Source organism: Columba livia, chromosome Z (assembly GCF_036013475.1).
Source record: "Columba livia isolate bColLiv1 breed racing homer chromosome Z, bColLiv1.pat.W.v2, whole genome shotgun sequence".
Taxonomy (NCBI): domain Eukaryota; kingdom Metazoa; phylum Chordata; class Aves; order Columbiformes; family Columbidae; genus Columba; species Columba livia.
The window spans coordinates 21,475,651-21,488,390 of NC_088642.1; the positions used below are offsets into that span (position 1 = coordinate 21,475,651).

At 34.1% G+C, this 12,740-nt stretch overlaps 1 protein-coding gene across 6 annotated transcripts in view; it reads right to left on the minus strand.

The window, feature by feature from the left end:
* The window catches only part of CPLANE1 (ciliogenesis and planar polarity effector complex subunit 1), a 54,500-nt gene that overhangs the window by 10,632 nt on the left and 31,128 nt on the right, over nucleotides 1–12,740 (minus strand). For all 6 annotated transcript variants that reach the window (XR_010469274.1, XM_065047577.1, XM_021295334.2 and 3 more), the window contains 13 exons: nucleotides 12,287–12,479; nucleotides 11,413–11,670; nucleotides 10,481–11,230; nucleotides 9,466–9,632; nucleotides 7,773–7,902; nucleotides 6,908–6,962; nucleotides 5,681–5,785; nucleotides 5,124–5,216; nucleotides 4,250–4,362; nucleotides 3,796–3,994; nucleotides 3,317–3,537; nucleotides 1,691–1,784; nucleotides 591–752 (listed from right to left, as the gene is read on the minus strand). Coding sequence is in view for 5 of the 6 variants with exons in the window: in XM_065047577.1 (XP_064903649.1) it covers nucleotides 591–752; nucleotides 1,691–1,784; nucleotides 3,317–3,537; nucleotides 3,796–3,994; nucleotides 4,250–4,362; nucleotides 5,124–5,216; nucleotides 5,681–5,785; nucleotides 6,908–6,962; nucleotides 7,773–7,902; nucleotides 9,466–9,632; nucleotides 10,481–11,230; nucleotides 11,413–11,670; nucleotides 12,287–12,479 (2,540 nt within the window). In the remaining variant the exon portion in view is untranslated. The remainder of the gene's footprint in view (nucleotides 1–590; nucleotides 753–1,690; nucleotides 1,785–3,316; nucleotides 3,538–3,795; nucleotides 3,995–4,249; nucleotides 4,363–5,123; nucleotides 5,217–5,680; nucleotides 5,786–6,907; nucleotides 6,963–7,772; nucleotides 7,903–9,465; nucleotides 9,633–10,480; nucleotides 11,231–11,412; nucleotides 11,671–12,286; nucleotides 12,480–12,740) is intronic.

A 12,740-nucleotide genomic window follows, 5' to 3' on the forward strand; every position in this document is an offset into this window, starting at 1 on the left:
TAATGCTACTGTAGTCTTCATAATCATAAAAATCAATTTACTGTCAAATTGCAAAATTAAATGAAACCTTCTAAAATAAAATTTTAGGATACAGCCAGTAGTTACTGTATAGTGATAAAGAACAGTTTATTTTGCTGATGTGGGCTGAATTGAATTAAGATCTCACCCCTCTCTAGAACATAAGAAGCTGACAGAAATGATAAAGACAGCTTTGGAAGGAAGCTATGAGTGTTCTGTGGCACTGTTCATATTAATATTCACATACACTTAAATAATTACAAATCAGCACAATTATGTGTATCACAAATAGTCCTGAAGTTATTAACTTTATTTCACTAATGCTGAATTTGAGTGCAAGTATAATTCACTGCTGAGCTGCTTTCAAAGCTTAATCACTGTTTCACCTGGTAACATATAAACTAATTATCAAAGCACAGCCATTAAGCCATTCTAAATAATGCAAACTAGAAAGACTGAGCATGACAGAACATTCTGTATAACAGCAATAAGAAAGTACTACACCAGGATGAAAAAGTCTACTTATTTTTAAGTAAGGAGAAAAAGGTAAAAGGAAACATTAAAGATTATACCAGAAGATGATGTTTTGCCACTGGGAAACTTAGAAGCAGAGGCCGCAGAAGCAGGAGAGTGTACTTCCAATGTAGTATAACTGGGTGCAGGATATTCCAAGTTCAAGATCTCCTTTTCATCACTTGTAACATCTTCAAAAATCACACCCTTCAAATATTGTTCTGATTCCGTCAAAAAATTATAAATATAGTAATTAGTGTAGACCAATGGAAAAAACCCACAATGCAAAAAACTTTTACTTGGATGTGTTTGTCCATGGCACATTTAGTTTATGTGTCAAACCTGGAACAACCTGAACCTAGACCAGTTGTGCACCCCTATGAAAGGGCACTGCCAGAGCTGTGAAGTATCTACATGTGAACAAAAAAAACTAAACTATGAGTTGTTCTGCATGAGGCTAAAAGACATCTTAAACACTGTCTTATGTATAATACAGATATAACCATGATTTTCTTCTACCACTTGGCTTTGTATTAACTTCATAAGCAGATTAGACTATGTTTTGGTATGAATGAAAAACCAGACCTGAAGTACACACCCCTAGCACACATTCCTGGCACAGTACAGTAGCTATAAGTAAACAGGTACTATATAGTTAATTGTTATATAAACAATAAACAGTTCAATACATCAGCTCTAGAAAACAGTTAAAGTGATGTAAGCTTTTATTGAAATCAGCAGATATTGAAACTAAGTAGCCACCAAAGAGGCAGGAAAATGTTTCTTTATATACACAGAGAAAACTGAGGACAAATTTCATATCCTTTTATATCAGCAAGCTAAGCACTCATAAGCATCAGGTTTTGATATTATGATGCAACACAAATACATACTATCATCTTTAAAATCATATAACCTAGTCCTGCAGTATGGTTTTGGGAAAGATCAAAGTATACAAGTCTCTTCAAATCCATTATTGTTGAAGCAGTGCCCATAACATTCAGATTTTCTAACTTTGATTCTATTTCTCTTTTACTTTTGGTGCATATTTCAATAACACCTTTTGGGATTGTATTAAACTGTCAGTGGTAATTGAAAGTTGGCCAAGTTTTAATATTCAGTTGCAAGTTTACTATCCTTCTGTTAAATGAACACATACCATTATCAACGATTCTAGCATCTCCAGAGAATGAAGGATGATCACCAAGGTCCGAATTGGCAGCCATTTCAAAATCTTCTATTATTTTCACTAGCTATAAATGAAACCCAAAACCAAAGTAACCATACATTCTTCAAGGTACTTCTGACACACCACAGATAGTCACGCCAAGTTTCCTTTAAATACTTTTTTTTTTCCTCAGAATCTTATAAACATTTTAATGGAGTATTCCAATTCAAAACTAATAAAATATCTCAAGAATCAATATAGCTCAAGTAGATTCATTTTGTCCAAAGAGTTCAATCTTCTGGACCCTTACTCCAAAAAAAATACATATGAACTGTATTATCCTTGTGAACAGTTTTATTCCTATAGATCACATTATTTTTTGTTTAAATAATAGCTGAAATTCTTGTTCTTACAAAGAATAAACTGATTTCCAATACGGAGGAAATTGTTATAAAAAGAACGACCAACTGGTATGCACTGAAACAAGGGCAAAAAAGAAAATGGGTTTATCTTCAGGATTTGGCTAGATAAGAAGTGGTTTTATAACCCAAATTCAGTGAAATGCTGAAACAAAGAAAGGACACATGAAGATTATTTTTTTTTCGCTACAGTCTTTTAAAGATCTGGCTAGATAATCACTTTGATGAAGATTATAAGTGATTAAATAATTCACCTTAGTGTTATAACTGTGTGCAGGTGACACAATAAGGTTGTTACATTTCCGTGAATATATGGAAGAACAGGTATTGGACACTATTATTTCAAATAACTGTACAAAAAGTAGATTCTATGAAACTACGCGGTGCTACTGAATTCATTCTGTATTAAGCCAGGTCTACAGGAACTGTAAATTGACTTAGTTTTCTTGGTGTGCAAAGAAAAAGAATTTTTTTTTAACAGCTAGGTAAAAATCAGAACCTACTGGCTCATTCTTAGATTAGTCATGCCCAGTTTGCTCTATACTTAATAAAAACGTCAAAGTACTGTGAAGAGATAATTGCCAGCATTCCCTGTTTCACATACAACCCAAGTCGGCCACACTGGAAGTTTTGGGGAAATCAAACTAGATACAGTATTAAGAGGTCAGTCTGATGAAAATTTTCAACTTTTTATCATTATCTCTGTCATAACCTATAAAATAGTAATTATTGAATTAAATGTAAGGTCATCTGAATGTACTGTGTCCAAAATGCATCTAATTTACTTCTATGTTTAATTTATAAATATATTAAAAACACAAATATTTTAAGGAATAAATAGAAACAGGTTCCAGAAATAGTCACATAATATTCTGCAAAGGCACAACAGCAGAAATCTTTGTCAGGTCTCCTATTCAGCCTGAACTTTTGTACTATTCCGTTTTCTCAGTTACAAAGAAACTAAACACATTCTGCCCATTTGCTAAGAACATGAACATTCTGGCCAGCATTTCATCCATTGTAACCATATCAACCAACAGATGCAGGATTAATTGTGAAGAATTGTATATTATTCTTAATCTTTCTTAACATACACAGATTTGAAAATACACCATTTCAAAATGTAAATTTTGTCTTTACCTGAAAGATGTTACAAAATAGACTGTTCCAGACAGAACAGTTAGCAGTCAGAACTCACCACTTTGGTATTTCTGAAATCCTCCTCCATATGTTCTGTTATCTTCTGTAGTGTCTGTAATTTTATATCCATTTCCTGCTGTCTTGTTAAAAAGTATTTTTTCCCAGTTACTTTGGTTCTGTCATCTTCATGTACTACATTCCAAGTCACATGATCTCTAGCAGAATGTGACTTCTTATCTTCCTCTTGCACTTGGCTTGATACGTTTACCAAATGATCATCTTGAAATAAAAGGGTGCATCAATATCATTGAATAAACTGCAAACATTTAAGTACTGCAAGTAATTAAACATAACTATGCTATACCTAAATGTACGTTCACAATCACAAAAGAAGTCAAACATATAAATGTTTCAATCTATAAGACTAAAAAAGCAAGAGGTGAGCTGGAGAAAGGCTATAGGTTTTCTGTGGGAAGAGTATTAAAACAGGAGGCTATGTTTGTTTGTTTTTTCTGATTTAAAAACCAAATGGTTTACCTTTCTTCTGAAGCTCCTCGGGCGGAATTACATTAGTAACAGAAGCTGCCTTGTGATGAAGTTTTGCAGTAGATGGAATTTCAAACATCTCATTTTGCTGTGCAGTAGCTATCTCTTCTGCAGACTCAGGTATCATGGGCAACTTATTAAGGATGTCACTGTCTTCAATGTCAATCACACTGATATATTCACATTCACTCTAAACAAGAACAAGACTATGAAGAGTACTACAGTATGTGTTTTGCATAGATTGTTTACAGTACCTTGTTAACCATTTCCTGTGTTTACCTCTTACCACGTTGAGTTGAAAGGTTTTTTGGTTTGGAGACAAAATAACTACAATCTTCCCTATGGTTATTATACAACTAACTCATCCAAAGAACCCAAAATCATGAGGTAAGACAAACAGCATACTTAAAATGTATTTAAACCATGTCTATGTGAGACTACTAACCAAATCGTGTGCATTTGGCAGAAAGGATGGTAGAGGTCTCTCATTCACTTCAGTGGGGAGTCTCAGGTTTAAATACATATCTGGTGGCGGTATCTCTGGGGCACTAGATGATTCTATGAGAAAAAAATAATAGTATTATATTTACAGTGAAAGCCAATAAACTTCAGAAAAACAAATTTGAAAACAGTTCTGCATTACCCAAATGGTAAGAAAAGCTCTCATTAGCATTTCTTTGAAAAAATATAGACAATGTAGCTTCAGAGGTTTCTTTAATGTCTGTTTCTAACAATAAATTACTGAATTATTTGTCATTTTGGTGACAAATTGGCAGAAAACTATTCAAAAGATAAAAATCAATGCAACATGATGCAGTCTAAATTGCTATTAATTTCCAATTCCCTCCTGAATTGGCTAAAAAAAACCCCTGTATCTTCCTTTGATCCAAATAAATATAAGTTATACTACTTGGCTAAAAAGATCTCTAACAAACTATCTGCAAGGAAGTCATATAATGTAGTAAAATAATATTCCAAATCGAACAACACTGTTCAATTTTAAAAGAAAAGAAAAGTTAATATTCTCACTAACTCCTCAAGATTAAGCAGCACTAAAATCAAGCTAAAATCCACAAATGTGCATCCTCATACAGGATTACAAAAGCATAGGTACACTGCACCGTGAAGAAATCCAGCCAAGCCTTTTATAAATAGTATTATAATTATTTCACCTTTGATTTCAAGAAGCTGGATAAATTAGCATAATCTTATCTACAGCCTGCATTAAGCTACCTCATGTACTAAAAACATACTAAAATTGTAATATTTTTATAGACTTCCCAAATAACAAGTGAAGTAGAGAAAGACATAAGCCACACCTGACACAGGAAGAGACACAACCGACTCATTATTTTGAGCTTCAGAAACCTCATTTCCAGCACTGATTCCAACATCCTGGTATGATTTGACCACTTGACAGGGAAAACAAAACAAAACAAACAAAATGCATGAGTTTATAGAAAGTAAATACACCAATGACATTATCTGAATGTATGTTTCTGATTTTCCAGCTCGCAATCAAAGCAAAGCTGGGGGGAAGGGGCAGGGAAACAATTTCAATCCCACTTAGTTAAAGTGAAGCTGCGTTAAAAGAAGCTTTCAGAAAAAGTCACAGCAGAACTGACAGAAAGTAGGTGGAGACCATTGTGTAATTGCATCAATAATATTTTTATTTATAATTATTTTAACTAATATTTTGGAATTTATATTACAATATTTTATCATTTAATACTTTTTAAAATAAAAAGTTACAGAACGAAAAACTGGTTCTCTCTTTCAAAACTTACTCTATTTTGGAAAATGACCAAATATCCCAATTAACAAGAAACAATACTAGAAATAGTTGGTTGCTGTAGGTCACACAGGTAGCACTTACCTGGATGGGTATTTGTACTTGCATCTTGAGTTTCTGCTACTTTTTTTCCTGTAGAAGCCATGTAATGTAGGTCTGCTGAAGTAGTAATTGCTTCCCTCATTGTGTCTAAAATGTGATAATACACAATATATGCGTACAAATAATGCAAGAATTAGAAATCTGTGAAAGGAATGACATTAACTCAAAACTAAGGGCTCCAACGGATTTTCATTTGTACATCTGACACATAATTTTAACATTTCTCTAGCCATACTTTATGAATGATTTCAAGAAAAGTTTGCACTACTCACCTTACATGAATATGCAACTGTACTGAAACTAAACAATGCTACGTTGAATTAAGTCAAGGCTCAGTTTGGATGTCTAATTTTTAAATTAAATATTTCAGTATGCTGTATAACAACAACTTGTTTCATATTTTAAAACAGAGCAAATATTTGTTACATGTATACTTTAATTTTTAGTTGATGTTTCTATCAAGCTTTGCAAGCCAATATTTCTCTAAGGCCAAATTTTAAAGAATGGATCACATTTTGTCCTCTGATAGAACTAAATATTGTGAAGAGTTACTGCACTAGAAAGATGCAAATCTTTCTATATGCATGGTCTTAATTCTGCAAGCCAGAAATACTGTAAGCATTCATTTTCTTTTGAAAGAGTCTTACATTTCCTCTAATTAAAAGATGCAGACAAATAAAACTGGAATAATATCTTTTAAAAACAAATATAGAGATCTAGAATTTGAAAACATTGTTTATAGCATTCTTCTGATGAATCACATGAACAGAAATCCCTGTGACCCATACTTAATGAATTCACTCAAAATACTGTAATTATTTTGTGAAGTCTATTGTTTATAAACACACATGCAAGACTATCACTTATTTTTAAGAAAATTCTTAAAATTCCACAATTTTCTAGATAATTGTTCTGAGCTTACAGATAACTGATATGAGATCTTAAATTTGCCTGTATCTCTCTCCACACCAATCCCCTAAAAACTAACTACCCCAAAAAAGACAGAGCATCTGTTGTGCATCCTGAAAGGTTTTGGTAATTTTCTGGTGAAAGATCCCATAAGCCATCATGCTATATTGCACACAGATGACATAGTTCAAGTTTTTAAGATCTTGGTTACTATAGAGTTTTCCCTTGAAATCTGACAAACTTCTGGTCCTTGATTTATTTTATTTAAGAATTCTAAGCATTAAAACAACTTGTACTTGCCCATTGAAACGAAAACACCATCTCGAGGGTAAGATGCAGATTTTGTGTGTTGATCCTAATGTAAGGAGAAAAAGAATTATCTGAAAAAAATAGTTCCAATGCCAAATGCTTTCTTGATGCTGTTAACTTTCCAATATACCTCATTTGAGTGATGATTTAAAATAAAGGAGCAAACAAATCATAGTAACATACTTTTCTTACTCCCTTTTTAATTCTTCTAATCCAATTCAATTTAGTGGAATTATTGACTACATAAAATTCTTTCTCATATGTACTCTGGTAGTGTTCTAGCTTGAAATCTGGTACTTAAAAGGATAACCCCCAAATATGTTAAAAGATACCAAAAAGGCCTAGGCAAACAAAAAGTAGAAGTGAATAAATCAATCCCCAGCTTGACGAAGACTTTCTCTTCTCAGTTTCTTGGCTGAGACAGAACTAAGGCCTCATACTCCCCTCATCCTCACTCTTGTATTGTCATTTTCTAGTCTCATGTGAAGAGTAATGCCTAGGTCATTTGTCCTAGCATTACTGCTAGGCTAAACATAATTTTTCATTGCTGCTAGGCTAAACATAATTTTTCTTTTTAATCCATTAGCATTTGTGTATATACTAAAATGTACACATAGACAAATATTCTGTCAAAATAGACAACTTCATGTCCCAAGAAAAATGAAAGCAACCTTGGAATACTTCATAAAAAGAAATCTCTTGTTTACAGGAAATATAAGTGTATGAATGAAAGATGTAAACTCTTTCTAGGCTAGAGCCTGGAAGACATTTACATGGTTGTTTTGGTTTACAGTTTTCTGCTTCCTTCTTTCCTGTTGGAAATGGAAATGGCAAAGAAAAAACCATTTTTCCATACCTCAGTCCCCGCTTCAACAACCACCACTGTATCACAAGTACTGATGATGGAGTCATCTGGACGGAAGGACACACTTGGTTTCTTCTTTTCCTCCATTTCTTCCATTTGTTTCTTATCACGTCTCTTTTGTCTGTCAACATATTAATTGTAAACTAAAAAAAGAACTGCACTGAAATAATAAAAATACCTATAGTTGTTTTCTAAGAACTACTACTGTTAAGAAATATACACTGAAATAAAGGTAGAAAAGACAAAAACAACTGTTGCATACAGATCAGTTCAAAGCACTACTTTTGCTTACTATAAATTTACATAAAATTCAAATTGGAACACAAGAGGTTCCACTTACATTTGAGAAGAAACTTCTTCTCAGTGAGAGTGACAGACCCTGGAACAGGCTGCCCAGGGGCGTTGTGGAGTCTCCTACTCTGGAGATATTTAAGACCCGCCTGGACACATTCCTGTGTAGCCTCATCTGGGTGTTCCTGCTCTGGCAGGGGGATTGGACTAGAATGATCTCCTGAGGTCCCTTTCAATCCCTGACATTCTGTGATTCTGTGTTGTAGGAACTCATAAAAATACTCAACAATCACATCAAAATCTTTTAATTGTCTAATACACTATTTATATCAGATACCACAAACTGCATAACATACCATAATTTTATTATACACAAAATATAGTTATCATTACTACACAAAATGTGTATAAGGAATCTATAAGAAATACTCTAGCAAAAATCAAGCCCCTATCATAATTGAAACTTTCTAATTAACTATTTTACTTAAAAGGTTGCAAATTTTCTTTCATTTCTGATACTTAGATAACAATTGTAGACTCAGTATTTCAGCTGATTATATCAAAACAGGTATTCTAAACTCCAGCTGCAGTTACTTCCATATAATTGTTCTTTCACGTTAAGAGTGAAAAACTCATCTTACAGTCTGAGTTTCCAACTGCCAGGGTTAGAAATGCATCATAATCAGAAGCAAGTGTTCTGTTCTAGATGCACTAACTCTTCTATGGAAAACACAGATCTGTTGAACATTGGGGATCTACTCACACTATATGAGAACCAAGCAATTGCAAGCAGCTTAAACAAACTCTTTTAACTGCTTGTGCAATCAATTAGTAAAAATAAGTCAAAAGAAGCTTTCAGAAAAAGTCACAGCAGAACTGACAGAAAGTGATAAGTCAAACTTCATAAATAATGAATTTAACAGGAATTTTGCTAATCACTGTCTGGATTCAGAAACACAGCCCATATCCTAAACTACATTGAAAGAGCACAACCCATTCCTTCTTGAAGACTACTACTAACAGTGACGATATGCACTGCAGACAGTGGCCTATTAAGATTCACTGTGCAAGCAGCAAAGTATTTCATAAAAAGTATAATAGCAAATAACCAGATGACAAGACTCTAAACCAGCCATCAGTATGAAAAACATACCTCTTGAATCTTCTTCCTATCAGACTGGTAAAATAACAACAACCTCTTCACGCCCTAATGCTATACTACCCCTGCTGTGCCTTTACTAATATTCGCTATTTTATTCTTCCCCAAGAAAATCACCTCCAATCCTACTTTATTTGAAGCTGCTGCAAAAAATCCCAGTGATTCCAATGCTAGAATGTACAGGTTACCACTAAGTCTTTCAAAATGAAGCCCCACTTCAAAAGTTTGGCTTGCCTTTTTCTATTATTCTGCACATCTCTTAGTTCAAATGGTTCAACATCAGTTTTCAGTAACTGGATAGGCTGAGTTTGGTCTTGTCCAAAGGAAGCACTGGGCACAGTATGAAGCTGATAGCGCTGCTCAAATGCAATGAGATCTTGAAGTGGAATGAGTTTTGGTGCCTGAAAATGTTCAGAGAGAGGAAAAAAAAAAAAAAAAGAAAAAGAAAAAATTATACAGGAAACAGAGAGGGGAGACCTTAGTCAGACTGGATGGAAAAAGCAGGTCCAGTTTGGATCTCAATTATAAAAAAACAACTGCTGTAGCAACTTGTAGAGAAAGTGAAAATATAATGTGAACAGATCAGACCAGAACCTCAGCTAATGTGTAGATGTGCAAACCATTTTATGAATGTAAACTAAAGATATAAATTTTCTCCACAGAACGTATTTCACTAATATTTGCATTTCTAATGTATGTAATCGAGGATGAAGGTAGGAATCATGCAATATAGATGAGAACTGAAGAAGCACCTTTCAAGGAAAAACACTTCCATTCTTTTCAACTGGAATGTGCAATATTTTTCAAAACATCAAGTTCTCAAAATCCAGAAGATAAGGTTTTCTTGCCAAGCCTTTCAGCATTCCAATTCTGTGCTTACAAAAGAGGATATCTTACTGCATTTTTTTGCATTTCTGTAAATAAAACTATTTAAATTTCTGTAAAAACAGAATATTTTTTACCTTATAAATATTATCCAGTATTTTAGATGGTAAGTTCCTTATGTTCATTATGAATGGGCTGAATGATGATGAACTATGGAATATAGAATCAATCTAAGGTCATTAAAAACATTTCCCTGCTTGCAGCCTGTGTCATATTTATGTGCCAATAAGGAGGTACCTTAGCTCCAGACCCCTTCTGGTAGCTGTACTCAGCAATTCCAGATTCCACAGTCTGGAAACATTAAGTTATAACAAAGCATAAAAAGCTCTACCACTTAGAAAAATGTATTATTAAAATCCAATACCTTCTTTTTTTGAGGTAAATTAGCATGGAGTAGAGATATTCCTGTGTGCTGTAGTACTTCTCTGCAGTCAGTCTCCTTTGTTGCAGGTTTAGCAGGTATTAAAGTAGCAGTGACTGGCTGCCTTACAGCCGGTGGAAGTTTAGTTACTGGGTCAAATTGCAAGTGCAACAGTGGAATACCAGCCAGGTTCTGAGTGATCAGTGCTTTCTCCATATTCACATTTCCAGGGAACTGCTGCAGACGTGAAACTTCTTGCTGTCCTTCATACTGATCTATATTCAGGTGTTTGGGAGGTCCCCTTTGCACTGTTTCTGCCCATCTTTTGTCCTCCTCATGAATTTGCCTTGGGATCTCAGGAACGTATTTGCTCATGTTCAAATCTTCTTCAGACTTACTCTTTTTTGGTGTGTACAACGACTGATGGTTCCATAAGGAACCCGATGAACTCCAAGCTACTCGTGGTACTGGGGGTGGTCTCGCAAAAGCTGATGACATTTCTATTGGATGTAAAAATGCTGGTTTGAAATGATAACTTGATTCAAGCTTAAGCAAAGGAAATCCATTTGAGTAATTCAGCTTTTTTTCAATAGGGATAAGCTTCAGTGTTTTATGGATGTCTGAGGAAGGAGCTAGGAGATGAAGTGGTTTAGTAGGTGCTGAAGAATGCAAATCTTGAGATGGTGGTATAAATCCTGTTTCTTTGCTGTGGCTGTCTAATAGGCTTAAAGAAACATTCACGTCCAGATGATTCTAAATCAGATAAGCAAACAAAACAGCATTTACAAGCAGCCATGCAGTAAATATGCACAAAAATGGTATAAATCTTTTTTGTCTACAGCAATCACTAAAAAATTACTTTCCTAATATAAAAGGACAGATAACATGTCGGATATACAGAACAGACTTCATAAATGACACTTTGATATACCCACTTTTATATGGCCACTGTCGCTTTCATCTCTTAAACTAGCCCTTGGTTGAAAATCCGGGCTCTTTTGACCAGGTTTTCCTTTATCTTCTTGAGTGGGCAGCTGTGTTTTCAGAGGGCCATTGCCTTTGGCAGAGTGTGCAGGGTGGCATCCTTCCAGGTGATCAGATTGTTGCTGTTGCAAAATTTGTTGCACATTTGGCAGGTTGGCAAAGGATGACTGCACTATTTGCATTAAGCTCATGAAGTTGATCTGTTGTAGCTGGATATGTACAGATGAAGTTAACACTGTAAACAACTTTAACAGGAATCTTAAAAGAAAAAAAAAATCTATGTCTAGGCTATAACTGTTTGCTATCATGTCAATATGTGCATATAGGTGACAAAATAAAAAGCATCATAAAATTTCAGTAATGATTGATTTGTAGGATAATTTATTGTACTGAACTTCCTTTTAAGATACATTAAATACCTGCCACAGACAGGTTGTGCTAAAGCAAGACAATTTTCTTTACTTTTTTGGTGAAGTTTAAGTAAATCTAAAGTCACATAAAATTGTCTCAATTTACTAACAAAAATTAAATCCTAGTATAGCTGCAAAGTAATTACAGCTTCAGAATTTTTCCTAATCTATATTATTAGAGCACTCTCAGTTATGTGAACTAAAACATATTCACAGTTTTATTATTATATTACTTTTTCTAGAGTCAAAACTAAGAGTTAAGCATAAAATAAGTTTTCACAATAGTTCATGTGGAACTGGAAATCCCTTTTGAAAACAATCACATACAGAATACTTTTAAAACACTAATTATCTCAATTGTTCTAAATAACAGTTTGTACTGTGAACGCTGCTTTTAATAATGAGATCCTCTCACCTGAACTAACTTAAACATTTCATCTTGGAGCATCTGCCTGACAGTCTCTGATGTGTTTAGCTTCTCTTCTGTAGGGACTTCTTCCTGAGCTTCTTGCTTCTTTGCACAAGCGGAGGTGTTGGAGGCAACACTCGACATAGTTGACACAACAGTTTGAGAAGGCTGACCATCATTTAGAGGAATGTCTGTATTACTTAAGAAGGAAAGAAACAAAACATTCACAGTTCAGAACACACTACATGAGATTGTCTTAAATCAGTCCAGAAAATTTTCAAGATATCTTCATTTTTCTAAAGTATAATTAACTTGGAGGAAAATTTAATAATTAACACTGCACAATCTTCATTGGAGAGTATGGATGACTATTTTGCCAAACACTTCCTAATATACTGAATTAAAAACAGTAGTAAAATGTATGTCTTACCCTTGCGACTAAAAAAATCAGATATCTGAA